This window comes from Lepidochelys kempii, chromosome 19 (assembly GCF_965140265.1).
Source record: "Lepidochelys kempii isolate rLepKem1 chromosome 19, rLepKem1.hap2, whole genome shotgun sequence".
NCBI classification, from domain to species: Eukaryota; Metazoa; Chordata; order Testudines; family Cheloniidae; genus Lepidochelys; species Lepidochelys kempii.
The window spans coordinates 10998328-11018163 of NC_133274.1; the positions used below are offsets into that span (position 1 = coordinate 10998328).

General features: G+C 57.3%; 1 protein-coding gene across 5 annotated transcripts in view; it reads right to left on the minus strand.

Annotated features, from left to right (window-relative positions):
* AHDC1 (AT-hook DNA binding motif containing 1) overlaps nt 1-19034 on the minus strand; it is a 104463-nt gene extending 85429 nt beyond the window's left edge. Inside the window, exons 1-2 of one of the 5 annotated variants that reach the window (XM_073318040.1) lie at nt 18696-19034; nt 18147-18267 (exon numbers count right to left, since the gene is read on the minus strand). In XM_073318040.1, the coding sequence (XP_073174141.1) occupies nt 18147-18243 (97 nt within the window). In that variant the 5' untranslated portion in view covers nt 18244-18267; nt 18696-19034. Of the gene's footprint in view, nt 1-18146; nt 18289-18695 lie in introns of those variants that run through there. The other 4 variants (XM_073318038.1, XM_073318037.1, XM_073318036.1 and 1 more) reach the window with 4 other exon arrangements.
* Between the last annotated feature and the right edge of the window lie 802 nt (nt 19035-19836).

The window sequence follows — 19836 nt, forward strand, 5'->3', positions numbered from 1 at the left end:
GTTTCCCCATCTGTAAAGTGGAGACACGTGGCTACGTGCCCAGGGGGCTGGGAGGCTCAGTTTTTGAAGCTTTTTGACAGGAGTGTTAATACCCGGGCAGGACTCAGCCGCTACGCATCAGCTTGAGGGCCTTCCCCTCCAGCTTGCCCGCCGCAGCCCACTCCCTTCGAAGCACCACACATCCACCTGTCACTCCCAAAGCCGCCTTCCCCCCATCAAACAAGACCAACAGCCCCTGCAGGCAGCCTGGAGCTGGAAAAAAAAATCCCCGCCCTCTGCAGTGCAACTTCCTGGCTCCACGCAGGATCCCCACCCCCAGGACAAGAGCCTGGCTCTTTCTGCTCCTTCCCAAGGTAAACGCCGGAGGCCCTGGCTGTGTAGGGCTCTCCGGGAACTCCCAGCGCCCCGGCTGCTCCTGAGGCAGCTGGACTGGGACACTGGCCTTCTTGCTGACGCACCATCTTCTGCTCACCGGCTCCACACAGGTAGCCCCATGGCTTTCTGTTAGCTGGGAGGGAACCTTCCACAGGAAGGAACCCCTTGCCCTGGTCCTGGAACCACTTGCCCATTGGGCTAAGGCCTTTTAACTCAACATACAGCAAACAGGCCAGCTAGATTAATGGAGCAGAAAGAGATTTTTGAGCCACGAAGGTTTTCAAAGTGTCCTCACCCCCCTTGTATAGAAGAAATTGAGTCACAGAGAGGGGAAGTGACATGCCCAGGGTCACCAGGCCAGGCAGCAGAAAAACCTGAATAGAACCCAGGAGTCCTGGCTCCGAGTCCCTTGCTGTAAATTCTCCCCCCAGAGCTGGGAACAGCAGCCAGGAGCCACAGCTCCTATTCCCGCACTTTGACCACACCCCCGCCCAGCGTCTGGAAAAGATCCCAGGAATCCTGACTCCCAGCGACGCCTGCTCTAACCATTGGCCCACATTCCCACGCAGAGCCTGGGCGAGAACCCAGGAGTCCTGACTCCCAGCCCCTTGCTCTGGCCCATAGACCACGCTCCTCCCTACACATCTTTCCAACCGCAGCCGGAAATTAAATTAAAGAGGAAAAAAAATACTTCCACAAGCCTGTTTTCTAGTCAGTCGCTAGCTCCTCCCCGGGTGACAAGCTGCTGGTGACAGGAGGAGGGGAGATGGGCGTGGGGAAGACAAGCAGAACCATGGACATCGGGCAGGCTTGGGACCCCCCTGCCCTAATCCCTGCAGGGTCCAAGCACCAAGCCGCCCCCGCAGTGACCTACACAAAGGCTGAGTGCCACCCACGGCCCACTCCACCTCCTTCCCCAGCAGCTCCCTCTGCCACCCCCTGCTAAGCATCCCCAACCTCCAACCCCGACCCATGCGGGGCTCTCGGCTGCCTCGTTAATGTTTACTCCGGTTAGTTTAGCAACGGCAGGTTGCTATGGTAACCTTGCAAGCCATGCTGCACCATCGGGGCGACTAAGCCACGCAGGGCCCCCGTGATGTGTGGGTGTCACCTTGAAGGCTCTGCGGGGTGCACCCAGAACAGTCTGATCGGCGGGCTCCTTGCCGCTCGCTCACTCGCACAAACATCTTTACCCTCAGAAAAACCACACCTCCTTCCCCTAAGGCAGGGAGTGGGGTCTAGTGGCGAGAGCGGGGAGCTCGGTGTCCGGACTCCTGGGCTCTCTTCCCGGCTCTAGGAGAGGATTGGGGGTCATGCTGGGAGTCAAGACACCTGGATTCTGGACGTCAGGACCCACGACTGGGAGTCACTCGGAAAAAGCACACCTCCTTCCCCTAGGGCAAGGAGTGGGGTCTAGTGGCGAGAGCACGGAGCTCGGTGTCCGGACTCCTGGGTTCTCTTCCCGGCTCTAGGAGAGGACTGGGGGTCGCGCTGGGAGCTGGGAGTCAAGGCACCTGGATTCTGGATGTCAGGACCCACAACTGGGAGTCAGCGTGCCTGGCTCCTACCCCCATCTCTGCCATTCAGCGTCTTTGGCCAAGTCCCCATCCCTTGGCTTTACTGGACAACAGCGACCTCCCCTCGCCCCAGAGTGGCCGTGAGGCCTGCGCACCCCCTCCCAAAACACAGGGAAGCAGCTCCCCTGCGGCCTAGCTCCCTTCCAGAGCTCCCCGGGCAGCTGGCGCAGACCTACCCAGCGGGGCCCCTGCGGCCGTTCCCGGGCGGCTGAGCAGAGGGCAGGTGAATCCACCAGCCAGCTGAAGCCCGGCTCCCTTCAGCAATCACAAGGTTCAAGTTGCACAAGCCTCCCTCCCTCTCTCACTCGCTCTGTGCTGAAGGCTCCTTCGATCCGACTGTCTGCACCGCTCTCTGCCAACACGCCTCTGTGCTGCATTATTTATAAAACATGGGAGCAGAGGGCTAGGCAACAGCTGCAGAGCACTCGAGAGCGCCACAACCCCGCTGGGCACGGCCCCAATTCCGGGGGGCTGCACGTGGGGGAGGGGGTTGGGGAATTTTCCCATTGGTCTGCAGAAGGCTTGCCCCTTTTCCTCCCCCCCGGCCCGTGGCAGGGCGAGCACGGGCGGCTGGGCCGGTGGGGGGCGTTTCCCACGCTCTGCCCGCTCAGGAGGGGCCCCACCTTCGGGGGCGGGGAAGGACGATCAGGCACCTCTCTCCCGTCCGCAGCCCCTTTGCAGACCGGGGCTTCCGCCAGCTACATGATCCAGGGCCGGCCGCTCCATGAGATCATCCCTCATCGGGGGGGCTCTTCCCGGTCACGTGGCGTGGGGTCACCGAGCTCCAGCATGTGGAGGGGGCCCAGGCTTTCCCGGCTCCCCCACAGGCACCCCCGGCACCCTAAGCATCCAGGGCAGGGCTGCGAGGTTTCCCACCCCGGGGACAGGTGGGGGAAGACATCAGGGCGCGCTTTCCCTGCTGGAGACACACACGCACACACACTCGGGCACACCCGTGCAAAGCCAGGGCCATGAGAGCAGAACCCCGCCCGCCCCCCCCTCGGAAGCCCACGCCTGCTGTTTGCTGGAGCAGCCGGGGTCCGTTTGCGGTCTCCGACAAGGCTTCCTTAAGCCCTGGGAGAATTCCTCACCTCCTCCTTTCCCCACCAGCCCCACCTTCGAGACCGGGGAAGGCCGGGTTAGAGCTTGGATTTTTTATTATTAATTTCCACAGCCACATCGAGAGCTCCCCTGCCCCGCCCCACCCCGCTCCCCTCTTGTTCTCCCGAAGATCTGCACGGGCTGAAGCGGAGCTGGGCTGCCACTAGGATTAATTCTGCATGACTGCCCGTCTCCACAGGGGTGTCTAAGACCCTTAGGGCCGCAGCAAGCTTTAAAATTCCTCCAGCCCAACTTAATTCCCTCTTTCTGAGTTGCTGGCACATCTGCGGCAGCTGAACGTGGACAGACTGGAGCACCCAGGAAGACAGACAAGACTGGGGGTGGGGGGTAGAACGGGCTGGGCCTGAACTCACTGGCAGACCCCCCCCACCCCCTGAACTCACTGGCAGACCCCCCGCGGACAGCAAAAAGGGTCGGAGCAGCCCCTCACTCCCCTGCCTCCCCTCTCTAGGACAGGAGGAGCAAGCTGGCTGCAGACCCTGTGACATTCTCTCTACGGCACCCATGCCCTCATCGTCAGCCCACCCCGGGCTCCCCTGGCCTCTCCCAGGGAGGAAGGCTGGATCTGCTGGAGTCAGGCACAGGGCTAAGAGTTTGGCGACCTGCATCCAATGCCCTTCTCTGCCCCAGTCTCTCTGAGTGAGCCGAGGCAAGTCACTTCTCCCCTCTCTGCCTCAGCTCCCTGTCTGTAAGAGGGGGATAATACACACAGTGCAGCGGGGCTGGCGGAATTCATCCCTTGGTGGTCTATAGCGACCCGAGGGCACCACACCAGCATGAGGGAGCTGCCAGTTTCATCAACAAGAGCACGTGTGTGTGTCCAGAGAGAGAAACATGGCCCTCCGCACGCACAGAAAACAGAATCATCACCCACAAGTGATCAAAAATTTCTAGTCAGGACCCCCACAAGCATGAGATTGGCTTAAAAATAATGAGATTTTTAAAATACACATTTTGGGCCTTTTATTTGCTTTCTGGTCTTTAACCCGTTAGGGATTGTGTTTTCCAGCTTCTCTGCAACCACACAGGGGGAGGGAGAGAGAAACACACTTTTTTTCCTTCTAAATGGAAGCCAAGAGTCTCCTGTAATCACATGACTCCGGGAGCTGGGGCTTTAAGAAAAAATAGAAAGTGTCACAAGAGCTGGGCACTGCAGAGGGCCAGAGAACCTCTCTGAGCACAGAAGCTCCACAAATGCACACACACCTGCAGCACCACTTAGGAGAAACATACCCCGACCTTCTGTGTGGCTTTGGATTTTCAGGCATATCGGCTGACCTGGCTGGTCAAACCGATGGAGTTAAATGGAGCAGGGGCAGCTCTAACAGGCAGCCCACAGGAGGGTAAAATAAAGTTACCCTTGCAGAAATGGTCCCATTACATTTGATTCAGGCTCTCCTGCTCTGCGAGACGGAGGAGGACCGCGAGGAGTTTTGCTCAGCTCCCTTGTCAAAGTGATTCTGGTGCCACCTTACAGAGGCCTGATTTTCAGAAAGCACTGAGCAACCCTGCCTCTGAGAATCAGGCACCTTTAAGGTGCCCAAGTTGGACCCCCAAAATCACTAGGCACTTTAGAAAATCTTGCCCTACAGTTTTTAATAGTCTTTCCCCACCACATGAGTAATATACAACAGAGCCAGTTGCAACGATGACATTGGAAACTACCAGCCAGGTTCTGCTCTCGGTGTAAATCCAGAGTAACTGCTCTGAAAAAAAAACAGTTTACACTGGTGTGAACGAGTGCAGAATTTGGTCCCCCAAGAACACCCTGGCAATGACTCCGCAGCCATGTGGCCTCTGCCCCACCCACACAGTCTAACGCACATACCCCTACCCCCATGGTGCAGAAAGGGTCTCTTGGCACTCTCTATTCTCGCTGTCCCATAACCCCACGTGTGACTCCAGCAGCTCCCCCTCTGAATCTTGTAGCAAGGCACTGAAGAGCCGTGCAGCTGCTCTTACAGGGAGGTGTCGGTGAAAAAGCCCCCCGACAACCCTTTCAATAGCCACCCATCAGACATGGGCATTCACATTAGCTTTCCTGTTAAAGTTACAAAATCCTGGGGCCAACGGTGCCAAGTGTGGGAGCGGAGGGCGCCGGGCAATCTTGCACGATCGGGCTGTGAGAAACCTTGACGAACACGAAATATGCGAAACCAGGCCACAGCGTATGACCCGCTGCCCTGGGAACAGCTGACGTTCTCTCTGAGCCATTACCTCTCACATTGCTCTTTGTGGACTTGAACCCTCTTAGCCCCCTAGCCAAGCCTCGCTTCTCTTCCTGGGGTGATCAGTTGTTTAACTGAACCTTTCTTCTAGCTTAGATTGGAAGCTCCCTGGACCGAGGGTCTCGTCTCTGCCATTGGCCTGTGAGACACCATTGTGCACGTGTGGTGCCATATAAGCCATAATAGCATGGGGCTACTAGTAGGCTGGATGGTCTAGTGGTTAGCACACTGACCTATGACTCAGGAGACCTGGATTCAAGTCCCTGCTCCACCACCGACTTCCTCTGTGACCTTGGGCAAATCACCTAGTCTCACCCCCTAAGCTCTATGGGGCAGGCACCATCATTTACCAGATCTTTGTACAGTGCCTAGCACCCTGGGTCCCAACCTGCCTGGCCTCAAGGCATGACCGCGGCATAAACGTCTAATAAGCAACATCCTGACCGGATAGCTGCCTTGAACGTATCAATGGTGGCACGGCTTAGAGCTGATTAGAACCAGGGTTTGTCTGAAACAGCACGCAGCTGTGTGTCTCTCTCCTTCTCTCGCACACTCCCCCCACCCCGCTGGCATTCCCACAATGCACTGGAGCAAAAGAAGGCAGAAAACGTTTCCTTGCACTTTGAAGGCTCAGAATCCTAGGAGCTGAGAAATTTAGCCCTGGGGCAAAGCTGACCTGCAGGGGAGGGGAACAAGGTGCCCCCTTGCTGCCCCCTCCTGAGAGCCAGAGCCCGCTCTCCAGCAAAGCCACCCCTCCCATTGCAAGAAGAAATACCCTCAGCGTGGGGCACGAGAGGGCCTGCCCCCTGCCACTTGCCCCACTTGCCTAGGAGACGAAAGGAAGGAGTGGAAGTCAGCCCATCCCAGCTGCTTGCAGAGCTGCAGCTACATGCATTTAAATCACTTATATCTTTACTTTCTCCTGCGCTGGCTGTGAGATGGGCTTTTTTTGCATTCGTAATTAGGGGGTGGAACAGATGGCAAAGGGTTCGTTTAAAGTAATGCATCCATTAAAATAACCTTCGCTGTCGGGGACTGCGCTCCGACAGGGGCTTGCTTCACCAGAGGCGGATGGGGAGGGGAAGCCTCATTCTGCTGCAAGGAGTTGGACTTCAGGAAGCAAGCCTGGTGTTCGAGAATTGCCTCTGAGCGGCACGCCGCAGCCAAATTCAGACCTGTGACTCCATGGAAGTCAATAACCCAGAGCCCCTTATACCAGGGCTGCATCTGGCCTCTTGTACATACCTAGAAAGTGAACAGGCTCACATGTGCCCACCTGAATACCACCATCATGGCACTGAGCAAGGCATGGCATGGTCTGCACACAGGACTAGGAGCCAGGTATTCCCGGATTCTAATCTTGGCTCTGACAAAGCCCCTGCTAGCATGGCTTTGATCAAGTCACAGCCCCAATCCGAGCCACGGTTTCCCCATCTCTAGAACGGATAATGGTACTGACCCACCTTGCAATGCAGCAGTTGTGAGGCTTGTGCAAAGTGCAGTGAGCCCCCCAGATAATCAGTGTTAGGTAAGTGAAGGGGACCTGCTGGGGACCCCAGAATTTAGCACAATCCATGAGTGTGGCTTCCCCTCCGCCACAGATCCACCAGGGTGACTGATTTCTAAGTCTTCTCCAAGAGATTCCTGTAATTCTGGGAGCACCACTGGGGGCCTGGCATTTTGCTGAGATGCAAAGACAGCAGTGATCAGGTTCTGCTCTCGGCCACACTGGAAGGAATCCGGATTTGCTGATCCGCAATCCACCTGAGGGCAGGGAGAGCAGAACTGGCCCAGCATTTACACTCCAGTTGTTGCATCTCAACTTCCTCTCCCGGACGTCCCCAGGGAACGTAGCCCTATGACAGCACAGGGAACCCCCCAGAGCAGAAGCAAGAACACCCTTCAGCACCGCATGCCCACTGGGGAAGGCCTGGAGGGTGGGGGTGTGGAGGGGAGTGTGCTGGTAAACCCTGCAGGGTCCAACTAGAACTACCCAGACCGGCCTGGACGAGCTACAGACCCCTACAGCCCTTTCCTCTCCTCCCCAGTGCCCCCAGCACCAGCCCCCACCCCGGGCTCTGGCTCTCCCAGTGCAAAGCCGAGGTGGGACTGAGGAACAATCATTAGCCATTCCAGGCCAGCGGCAGCAGAAGCCGCCTCTCCTGTTTCAGCCCTGGCTCCCAGGAGAACTAGGGGAGGCTTTGTTCAGGAATCAGAGAGCAGGCCAGAGAGAGAGACGGCCCCTGCCAGCACTTGTGTTTCACTCCCATGGAATGCTGGGGAGGGGAGGGGAGTCAGGAGCCCCTGCAGGGTTTGGGGCTGGGCTGGAGGGTGCTTCTCAGCCTGGGGGAGGGGGGGGACGGGAGATGGCTCTGAAAGCAGATGTTTGCCTGTGTCTGGTGAGGAGCTGCAGGCCTGTGCTGCGGGGGGGGGGGGGGAATGTGTGTGTATCAGAACATTTCAGGGGTGTACATATATGTGATAGGGGACAGTGCCTCTTGGCTTGGGGGAGTGTAAATGTGTGTTGGGTGAGTGTGTGCTGGGGGCACCCTGGTGTCAGCGATGGGATACTAGCGTGCACTGGGGTGCTAGCTCGTAGGCAGGTACTGCGGCTCCTAGCGCATACGTCTGTGTGCCAGGGGCTGCAGTTAGAGCGCTTTGTGTCGAAGAGATGCCCACTGATTTTCTGGGCTCTCCGTAGGTAGCTGAGATCCCCCGCTAGCAAAGAGGACTGCTGCTTGCCGGAGGGGGTGCAAGTTGGTGTTTTTCTGCTTGGCAGAGAGCAAAGACCTCCACAGCCCCTCTCCTGAACATGGGGATGGCCAGGGGGGTAGAGAGGGGAAAGAATTTCACACAACACACAGTCAACCTGTGGAACTCCTTGCCAGAGGATGTTGTGAAGGCCAAGACTATAACAGGTTCAAAAAAGAACTAGATAAATTCACGGAGGCTAGGTCCATCAGTGGCTATTAGCCAGGATGGGCAGGGATGGTGTCCCTAGCCTCTGTTTGCCAGGAGCTGGGAATGGGCGACAGGGGATGGATCACTTGACAATTCCCTGTTCTGTTCATTCCCCCTGTGGCACCTGGCATTGGCCACTGTTGGAAGACAGGATACTGGGCTAGATGGACTTTTGGTCTGACCCAGTAAGGCCATTCTTATGTCTGTTCTTCCTGCCCCATCGTCCTGGGAGGAGAAGGGGTCATGGGGAGCTGGGGGGAGTGGTCAGGGAGGGACACAGGCAAAATTTCAGCCTGCCCATCCATGTTCAAATATTTAGTGTGTGCTTGCTAGGTGCTTCTGCTGCCTTCAGGGCATCCCTGCCTTTGAAGCATCTGAGAGAAGCAGAGGTGGGAAGGGGGAGGGAGAAAACGGGGCGGGTGTAGGGGGTGCGGAGGGAAGGAGGGAGAATGCCAGGCCCAAAAACAAGTTTTGTGGATTGTTTTCATCTCCTTACAAACGGCTGACAGGGACACTGCCTGGGGTGAGGAGCCCCCTGGATTGGGGGGGGGGGGAAGAGGGAGGGAGGAAGGCACCTCCACCCGGGCTCCTTTGGCTTGTGGGGAGGGGTGGGGGAGGGAGACAGGAAAGCAGGAGGCTGCAGCCTGAGGATTACAGCCCCTGGGGCTTCGGCTCAGGAATTCACCTTTGATCAGCCAGGCGACAGCTCCGGGCTAGCCAGGCCTTCGCCAGGCAAGGAACCAACCCAGGCACCGCGCCCCATACCCTCCTCCATTCTGCCCCCACCCCGAGCCCAGGGGCGAGATGGCAGCTTGGCTCACAGGGAGCTGGCCCCATCTGGACCTCGCACACACGCCCGCCTGGCAGCCAAACAGCAGACCCCCCCTGCCCCCCCAGTCTCTTTCCTTGCCCTGTCCTCTTCTTGCTCTCCACACCCGCTACCCAGCACCTCAGAGCTGCCCAGCTGCGCCCAGGGGCCAGCAGACAGCTGGGACGCATCAACAGCCAACATGAGCAGCTGGACTGGGCCTCGGCCTTCGCTAGCACATTAGAGGGTGCGGGGGCGGCCATCCCCACCCTGTCACACAGAGCTCGGCCCCTCCATTTTGCCCCTCCTGCACAGCACCCACGAGACCCACGCCAGCTCCAGCGGCACTCCCTGCTCTGCACCTGCAGACCTCTGCCCGCCCCGTGAGGTCCTGCCACCACACCTCACCCTAGACGCTCGGCATCCCCCTTTGGTCACAGGTCAGCCCAGGCCTCTTCCCCCCAGCCCTCCCCAAGGGGGTTCACCCCAGCCCCCAGGGGACGTGGGGGGGATATGGGTGCTTCCTTGTTGCCATCCTGCCTTTCTCTTCCCCACCAGCTCCCCTGGGCATGGCAGGCCCAGCCCCATCCTCACTGCTTCCCTTGTTTGCATACCCCAGGGTTTCCCACATAGGGGGGTCCCCCCATCCTGAACGAGGTGTCCCCCCTCTGGCCCGGAGCTCTCATCATGCTCACCCCCAGCCCTCCCAGGATGCAGCTTTTCAGGGATGGCTGTGCTGGGGGGTGGGTCGGGGGGAGAGACACCACAATATCCCATTAACACCCCGTGGTTGGCGGAAGCCAGTGGACTTGGTGCGCATGTTGGGGACACCCGGGAGAACATGCCAGGTGAGTGGGAGCTGCTGGGGAAGCCGGCACCGGGGGTGGGGGCATTGCAGAGAAACCAGCTAAGACCTGGTTATGGTGGGACATGGTCCAAGACACTGACCAAGGATGCTTTGGGGAAAGCCCATGCCGGGCCAGAGCAGTATGTGCCCAACGCCCCTTCACCAGCTGCAGAACCAGGAGCCTCCCTTGCCATGGGGAAATCCCTGGGGGTCTCCCCTCCCACCCCAGTACACACAACATGTATGGACCCCCAGCAATCAGAAATGGAAGAGACCTCTGGGTAGCAACCCCTATTGGTGCAAGGAAAGGAGACCCAGGGATTAGGGCATGGGCCTGGGACTTGGGAGCCCTGCATTAATTCCCTGCTCTGCCATAGACCTCCCCCACCCCAGACACTTTATCATCCGTGCCTCAGTTCGCCTTCTGCACAATGGGTAACAGCGTTGCCTGACCTCCTGGGGCATGTGAGGACAAATACACGGAAGACTGGAGGCACTTAGGGATTATAGTAAGAGGGGCCATAGAAGTACCTAAAAACCGTGCCCAGCTCCCCATCCCCGGCCAAAGCAGGCTCAGAGCCTGCGACACGCTGACCGAGATGGTAGGCCACGCTCCCAGAGCTCCCACTGCCAGGAACTTCCTCCCCTGACAACAACCGAAGTTTTCCCTCTGCCTCCCTTCCTCTCCCAGTCCCATGCAAACTAATCTCCCTGCAGCCTTGGCATATGCCCCCAGCCCCATTCGCTCCAGCCGTTTGCCAACCTATACTTATTTAGCCCCATGTCAGCTGGCCTCTACAGCCCTGGATCTGTTTTGCTGCTCTTCTCTCGACCCTCTCCCAATGTGCCCGGGTCTCCCTTGGTTACAAAATGCCCAGAGCCGAGCACAGCATTCCCAGGGCACTGGTGCTGGGACAATCCAACTACCTGTAGACTTACTGCCACTTCTAAAAAGCATCCAAAATGCCAGGAGCTGCAGGAAGTGTTACAAAGGTGCCAATGGGCTGGTGGATTGGTAAGTAAGAGAAGGGCTCCCCAATGGAAACCCCTCCAAATCACAGCACAAATAAAACCCTCCCCAGATCCCAGTCAGCCTCCCTTGTTGGTCCTTCCAACAGGCCCCGACGGTCAATACAGCCCAGCCTCTCATCACACAAAGCAGGGGGTGAGTGGTGCTGGGAGGAAGGAGGACACTAGCTTCCTCTGTTCCAGGTCTCAGAGCACATAGGCCCAAGGCTACCCTGGCTTTCTTTGTTATCATAACGGCCACGCAAGTATGCAAACCACTCCCTTTCAACCTGCTGCCCACTGTCACATTTCGGTTTCTCCTGGCCATTACTCCTTCCCACATTCCTCCCCTCTCCTCCAAGATCTGGTTCGGCTCGTTTTCCCATGGGTTTCTACTAGCCACGCTGGAAAACAAGGAACAAAATCAGAAGACGATAACTTTCCCTAAATATAGCTTTACATTCTGGCAGCAAAGTCCCATCCAACTTGAATGTCCTCCACAAAACCCAAATCTTTGTTCGTTATTTTCTGGTCTCTCCAGAGCCCGAGGGGTTATTTTCCTTCTGTCTTGGAGTTCCCGGCTCCTCCCAGTTTAGTGTCTTCTGGACCATCAAGACTGGTTCTAAAGCAGCCTCTACTAGGCACCAAACACTAGGCCAGGGGTTGCCTTTTATCATCCCTGCCTGACCACAATCCTTCAGCCACTTTTCACTCCCCACAGGTGCTCACTCCAGGCCAAGACAATTTAACTTTCCCCGTAAGATTTTGAGAGACCCTATCAAAGGCTTGACTAAAATCCAGGTGCATTACAGCTCATCCACCACACTCCCCTAAGAGCGTCCCTTGTATCATCCCATCCCAAGGAAAGCCATCACATTTTATGCTGGGTAAATTCCTGGGGGCCAGCTGGCGTCAATCAGCATACCACCTGGATTTACGGCACTGCAAGATTTGATCTTTATCGCACCAAGGTTCCATTAACCTCTAGATATTTAGACCCTGATCTTGCACAAACTAACATCCAGGCTTCGCTTGGGTAGACCCATGGACGTTAAGTGCCAGCACAAGCCTTCAGAGCGTTGGGACCTTTGACATTTTTCTCTTAAGCGCGCCCCTTTAGTTAATGTGGGAGGATAGAAATTCCTGGCCAGCAAACGCCAGGATCACGGCATCCTCCTTTCGGAAGACCAGTACCATGGTCAATTTTCCCCAGTCTCCCCATATCTTGCCATTTGAGGATGCATCGGCGGTCCCCACGTCTCCATGCACACATATGTTGAGTGGTCGCTTGCCCTCCCTGGTCGTGTCTGCCAGATGTCAGTGTGTCTCGCCCCACTTCTCCACCCAGGGGTGTGCCTGGGGGAGTCTCTCAGTCCCTAAAAAGTGTCTTTATTCCTACCTTTGCACACACGGCCCCTCCCCACCCACGTCTCAGCTCACCTCCCCCTCTCCTAACCCATCATCCCCACATCTCTAAGCACTTGCCTCTGATGGGGCCATCCCCCCACAATCCACATTGTGGCCTCTTCTGCGCCCACCCCGACTTGCCATGTATAGGAAAATCCGAGTCTCCCATGCACATGACCAAGTCTCCTGCTCCCCAGCCAGCATGGCCTGCGGCATCCCTTTCGCCCCCTCTGGAGGGCCCAACGGCTGCTGCCACTTCTCACTGGCATCTCTGCACTTTGCACCCAGCCTCCGCCTGGCTTCAAAGTCAAACCACCACCTCACACGGCTGCTGCTCCCCACCTGGGCTGGCAGAAGAGCTCCACCCTAACAGACTCCCCTGGCCTGGGTACCAGGCAGCTGTCTCCCGCTCTCCAGCACCTTGCAGCGCAGAGCCAGGTTCACTTTTGTCCCACAAACCTGGTCTGGTCTTACCCCTCTCCCACGGCAGAGACACTGACCAGCCAAGCGGAGGTTGCAGACCACGGGCCACTATCAGCCACTTCCTTTAACCACTAGATCCCACTCCCAGTGCTGGGAACAGAACCACTGCTGTCAGAGCTTTTGGGGGGAGGGTTTGGGGTCTCTCAGGCTGCTATTGCCTCACCCCTCCCTTGGATTGAGGCAACTCTCCTCTCTAGCAGCTCGCTCCCGGATGGAGGGGGACACACCAAACTTCACATACACGCGTATCTCTCCCCAGCTCGGCTCTGCATGCATCCTGCAAGCTCTAACAGATGCTCCCCTGGGGCAGCCCTCCTGCCCAGGCAAGTAACTAGCCCCAACGGGCAACCCATTGTTTGGAAACCTGCTCCACCCAACTTTCCCCCCAGCACCCTGCTTCCCTTGGGCCAGGGGGCTCTGTTAGTTAATTAGATCCCCTGAGTGGTCTCTCCATGCTCCGGGAACCTCCCCGCCCCAAGGGCGTTGGGGGCTAGCAGCCTTCCCCATGCCAAGAAAACATCAGCCTGTCTCAGTGCTGGGCAAGGTGCAGTGCCGGGGAGCAGGGCGGAAGGAGAGGGATGCGTTTCGCCATCAAACGTTTGACTCCCGTTGACGCCCTTCTCCCAGTTGTGGCAGGACTCTCTGATGCCGATTTTTCTTCTTGCAGCCAAGACGCAGGGGGAGAGCCGGGTCTGTGATGGCCAATGGAACCGGTGATTGATGCCAGCCCAGCAGAGGAGACCGTCATGCCAATCTTCCCCATATGCAGCCCCAGCAGCAAACTCACAGAGAGGAACAGGGACTCATCCCCCCACTTGCCCCATGTATCTTTGTGCTTTTCTGAGACCAAGCCCAGTTCAGCAAGCTCCCAGCCCAAATGGACGAGTACTGCCAAGCTGGAAACGGGACGCCTTCCTCACACACCTTATCACATTGCAAGCACATGCTACCTTCTCGACAGCAAGCTAGCCTGGGCCCTGAAGACAGCCCAGTAAACTCCAGGCTGTTTCTCTTTACACCGCTAAACTATCTCGAGTGTGTCACATCCCTTTCATCCCGGGCTCCAGAATATACCCCACTAAGAGTCGCAGCGGGCATCCCAGAGATCACATCTGAAGAAAATTACAGCCTTAAAGCTATGTTTTGCTGTGGAAACAAAATACTTACCCAGGTGCTCAAGCAAAGGTGAAAGGGTGGGCAATACAATGCATCAGTGTATGTGCACACGAGGGACCAAAGACACATGGCAACGGTTAGTGCAAAGCACCAGTCTGAGCATGCAGGAGAGAAGCGGTGCACTAGTGTGCAAAGAAGCAAAGGTGTCCTGCTGGTCCATGCAATGCACCAGTACGTGCAAGGAGGCATTATGACTGGCCCTGCAACGCACAGGGGGTCACACCAGTTATTTCACAGTGAGTAACACACGCATGTGAACAAAGCCTAGGAGCCACAGAGCACAGTGCAATGCATTCACACATACGCACCAGCCAGAGAACGTGTCATGGTGGTCAGGGCACTGCCCCAGACATGCACAGATGCCCCAGTGAGCAATGCAGTCACACGTTTATGGAAGAGAGCCAAAGTGTCCTGGGGAGCTGTGCAATGCTCCAGAATGGGTGTGCGACAGAGGCGGAGTCACAGCAAGCCCTACAACGCACTCTTGTGCAACAGACAATGCCTCATAGCAGAGCAGAGGGGCAACGAATTGCACCAGAGAGTACCAGTGTGGGAAGGGATGTGTCCCAGAAGGCCAGAGGGCAACACACTTTTCATGCTCCCCAGCATGGAAGACAACACACAAGCTCCAAAGCAAAGCTTTACCTTTCAAACACCCCAAAAGTCAGGGCTTTCGAGCGCCCCTCATGCATCACCTGACATAGAGGTGGTGGGGAAAGGCCGAGCCAACAGCTGAAAATGTATGCTTATTCCGGACAGATGTCCAGGTTATCAGCAGGGTTGGAAATGGAACAGCATCTCCTGCTGGCTTTTATTCCACATGGATATAAAATGTACGTTTCACTTGACCCTTCCAGGGATCTGGCCAAAAACATGGTCTACACACACCACACAATGGGTTTGCTAAACATCTCAGATCCGAGTTGCTCCTCGCTCGTACCAGGTGTAGAATCAGGAATAACTCCAAGTCAATGGTGGCATGCTAGAGGAGACGACAATGAGCCCCCATGGATCTGGCGAGTCGACAATGGATACATTGATCACACGCACTCAATGAGGGGCAGGATTTTCACAAGTGACTTGGGATTTTGGAGGCCTGACCTGATCCACTTTAAAGGGGCCTGAGTTTCAGAGGGAGGATGCTCAGCACTTACTGAAAACCCAGGCCCTTTTAAGAGTTCTCAGGTTGGGCACCCAAAATCACTAGTCACTTTAGTAAGGCTCAGCCCGACAGGACAGCACATACCAGACTGTCCATTACCGAGCATCGAGCGCAAGGGAGAAGATCTTCAATGCAAAAGACCCATCGCACATCCAGCCAGACAGAGCCACAGGCTGGTGTCCAAAGCCCCTTCTCCGTGGGGTGCTGGGCTCCACTTCCAGGCAGAAATCCCCCCCATCCACCCACATTACAAGTCCAGAAGTAGGAAAGGGCCCTCCCCACCAAAGCCTGTTTACTGAGAGCTGGTTTCCAGCACTCGAGAGAATAGCAGGAGCATTTCAAGGCCCTGTTTCCACTTGGCTGACACACGCTATTTATAGAAGCCTACAATTCTCCCAGAGCTTTCCTCGGGATCTCAGCAGAAATAGACTGCCCCGGGTCCCTGCTGCCTCTTCTAAGGAGGCCAGGGCAGGCACTCTGTCCAGCCAGCCCCTTCAAGCCTCCTATAACCTTCCATCGCCTCTCCTGCCCTAGCCTCCAGCTCCCAACTCTGCATCACGTCCTTGCCCACGCCGTTCCCACCATGGTGCCAATACGTCTCCTGCAACCCCCCCCGTCCAAGGCAATGGGGCCAATCCTGCTCTGAGCAACACTGGTGCCAACCGGGAGCAGCTCCATGGAAAGCAATGCAGCCAGACTATTCTGCGTTTGCTTTAGGGGAAGGGAATGGGGTGCCTGCTCAGTGCAAAGCCAGCATGAGTGAGGGCACAGTTAGGTCCAAGGGGCTAAAATCGTCCCGCCACGTAACGGCCCAGGAGGCAATGGACTGCGGTGGAGTTGCACCAGGCATGGTTTGGCCTATTCCGGTTGCATAGGCATAAAGAGCAGCATTTCCCCCTCCCCCTCCAGATCCCACAGACAACAAGACAGTCACTGCAAGGGGACACCTAATGAGTCATCACGCCCCGATTCAGCAAAGCTCTGAAGAGGTCGCATTGAATTCAGTGGGTCTTCAGCGCCCGCTTAAGTGTTTGCTGAATCAGTGCCTAAGTTCTTAGGGCTCCCGTCTGCTCTCTGTCACGGTGGTGTCAATCTGGAGTCACTCCACTAATCGCTGGGTTTATACCAGCGAAACTGAGCTCAGAATAGGGCTTTTGAGCTCCACTCCCAAAGCAACATGCCAAGTTCTCTATGCACAGGCCACCTGGTCTTGCATGGGGAGAAACTGGCCCCTGCCAAGTGAGCTCGCAGAGTATTCAGTCTCCTCAGCCTGGCTGCTAGGGTAGTTTGATTTTCTGGATGTATAAGAATCTCAGTGTTTTCCAACTAAGCACCCAGGGGGGTAGTTCTGGTCTCCCACTAGTGCCGCTCAGTGGAGTTACTCCAGCAACCCTGTGTCTGGGTCTGAGCTAAGAATTCCAGTGTGTTATTTGCAAGCAGGGGGTGCAGCACCTTGGCACCAAAGGGATCTAAAAAAAATATATATATCCAAAAGAAAAGACTCTTACAAAAATCTGGCCCCTAAGAACTAGCTCTCTAGAATTTAAGGTAGCAGCAGGGTCTCCAATGCATCCAACTTTGTGCAGCATTCCCCCCTGGACAGCCCAGCCAAGCACCTTCACCATGCTTTACTAAAGGCCTTTATGAACCATAAAGAAAACTCCCCCCCCCCCCACATACACCCCCCCCCACCAACCAAAGGTCTATCCCTCTGCTGTCCAGTCCAGCAGCCCCCACCCCTTTGGGGGTGGGGGGAAGCACAGCAGGAAGGGCTGGGTTGATATCACAGAGATACAGGCGCAGACAGGAGAAAAGAAAGATCACCACAAATTTTGTTGACATCCTTCATTATAACTGCCGCCTGCCTTCTAGTGGACAGAAGCCAGCCTGACAGCTGTCACTCAGCAATCCCACATGCAGGGGGAGGCAGGCAGAGGAACCCTGTGAAATCACATCCCTCCAAAAGGAAACGCATAGATTCCAGGCTTATTTATTTATTTAAAGAAGTAGGCGACTTTGTTCCACAGGTAACGCTGGCTCCAGTAACTCCCCCCGCCCCCCGCCCTGCCAGCGCGCACACAACTCTGCTTGCCAGACAATGTCTCCCCACCCCAGCCTTTACCTCCCTGCCCCCCCCCCCGCCGCCTTCATATCCCCCTTGCCAAACATTTCTGCGGCTTTTGCTCCTTGAACTGCAATTAAAACTCCAGCAATTTGGGAACAACTCTCACAGAGGATGCAACTTCACCCTGCCAAACGGGGGGGGGGGGTTGGGGGGGAAATGAGCCAGAGCCAGGAGGCGTCTGTCCCCGACACCCCCACGCTTTTGCCTAGAACCAAACCCACATGCTGAAATAATAAAGGACTGTTGGCTTGATCTTCCATTCCAAACCCCCCCCCCTCCCCTCGCCTCGCCACCCACCCTTCCCTTTCAAAGCAGCTCCCCACCCACCCACCCCCGCCACTTAGTAAACATATCCTCTTACTCTGGGGCTTCTCAAATGCACAGCCCCTGCCTGCATCGCCCCCATCTGCATGTGCAAGGCAAGATTAGTGTTTACACCTAAAGCGATTTGCGGTAGGGATTTTTTTTTTAAAAGGGGGGGGGCGCGCACACACACACAGAAAGGCAGCCACCGAGAGATGGAGAGCATATTGCAAGGCAGTCACCGGAGCGGTGTGGGCTTCGGGGAGGGCGGACAGGAAATAAGAGAAATACAACCCACTTGGCCTCAACTGCTGCCAAGCTGCTACACGGGGAGACAAAGGCTGTTTCATCTGGACTGCAGGCTGCCCTTTAACCCCCTCCCCACAGAGTTTGCTGCCCAAGCACTCTGCAGCAAGTTGCTAGATTAGCTCATTACCGGGGGGGGGGAGAGGAAAGGAGGGGGGGGTCGATTGGCAAACCCAACAGCCCCGAGCGGAGCAGCGGCGGGGTGGGGGGGGTCCCAGGGGCGGGGGGCGGCAGGGAAAAGGAAAGGTTGGCACTCACCAGCCGGCTGCGGGGCACCCAGCCCTTCCGAAGCCGCCCGCCGGGGCAGGTTTTTCTCTTCCACGGGGGCTGAGTCTTTGCTGCCAGAGAGATTCATGGAGCCCTCAGCACCACCGGCCACCTTCAATGACAGCATGTTCATCGCCTCCGCTCACATTCTCCTCCGGCAGCACGGCTGGACACGGCCCCCCCCCCCGCCTGCCCGCCCCGCCGATCTGCCCCGCTCCCTCCCGCCTCTCGCTCTCTCCGCCTGGGAAACACACAAAAGAAAAGCCAGGAGCAGAGGGGGGCTGCGGGGGGGGGGCTGCGGGGCTGGGGGGGGGCGGAGGGGGGGTTGCAAGCCCGGGAGGAATCGCTCCCCGGCTCCGCGCTCTCCACCCTCCGCCGCGGCTCTCGGGGCTGGGTGGGAAAAGGAAATGAAGACACAGAGCAGAGCCCTGGCTTTTGCAGCGGAGGCTGCTCGTCCCCCCCCCCCCACCTTCTTCTTCTTCCTCCTCCTCCTCCTCCTCCTCCTCCTCCTCCTTCCCCCCCTGCTCTCTCCTCTCTCGCCTTCTGCTGCGCGCTGCCTGCCGGGCTCCGCCGAGCCTGCCGGGGCTGGGGACGGGCTCGCCGCCGCCTGCCGCTCCCGAGCGCTGGGGGCTGCTGCCGCCGCCGCCGCCTGCCTCCGACTTCTGCTTACCTTCGCCTGTCAGCCGCCGGAGCCGAGCCGGAACCCCAGGGAGCGCTCCGGCGGGGCATGCCGGGGATTGTAGTCCCCGCCGAGCCCGAGCTGGGGCGGGGGGCAGAGCCCGGCGCGGAGCCGGCTGCGAGGGCTCGGAGCCCCCCTCCCAACCTCCCGCGCCCGGCCGTCCAACTTCTGCCAAGTTTGGGGCTGAACTTTGCACCCACAGCCAGGCTCCGGGGCCCTCCGGACGCAGCCTGCTGGGAACCGCAGGACGGGCTGGTTGGTTGTTTCTATTTTTTGGGGGGGGGGTTTGTCCCCACCCCCACCCCTGGGATGTGGCACCGCTGCCCTCTGCTGGGTGGAATCGGAACTGCTCCGCGGTGTGTGTGTCATAGGCTCTCTACTGCTCGTGGGGATTCGCCTTTCGCTCCCGGCGGGGCTGCTGGAGGGTTGGAGTTCTCTCCTCCCTGCTGTTGCCAGGATATTCGGGGGAGAGACAAAGAGAGACAGTCCCAGGGAGCTAGCGGTTGATGATCTTGCTACCTAAACGCACACAGGATGGGAAAAATCCACTTTGTTTCAGCATTGCCCAAACCCCAGTGTTTTTCTCTTTGGTACTCAGTCAGTACAGACTATGGCACTGGGAGGGTGGCACCAGGGTCTGGGCCCATGGACTAGGGCTCAGGACAGGTGCTGGCAAAGGGACTGCCTTGCACTGTCTCCGGTTTGCAGGACTCAGCACTAGGGTTGGGGCAATGCTGGTGGAGGGTCTGGGGGTTCCCTATTTCTGGGTGGGGTGGCTGTGTACATTCTGGATGACATTTTCAAAGCCATTCGAGAGGATCTAGACACCCCATTCCCATTGGGAAGGAAGCATCCAAATCCTGTACGGTGGCTTTGGAAACATCAGCCTAAATATTCAAGCCACCTCTATGTGACTTACTCGGGGTGAATTCCTGCTTGGACTCCATTTGTGCTGGGGTTGCCATGGTATTGGGTGTATTTATTAAAGCCCCAGCCCCTGGA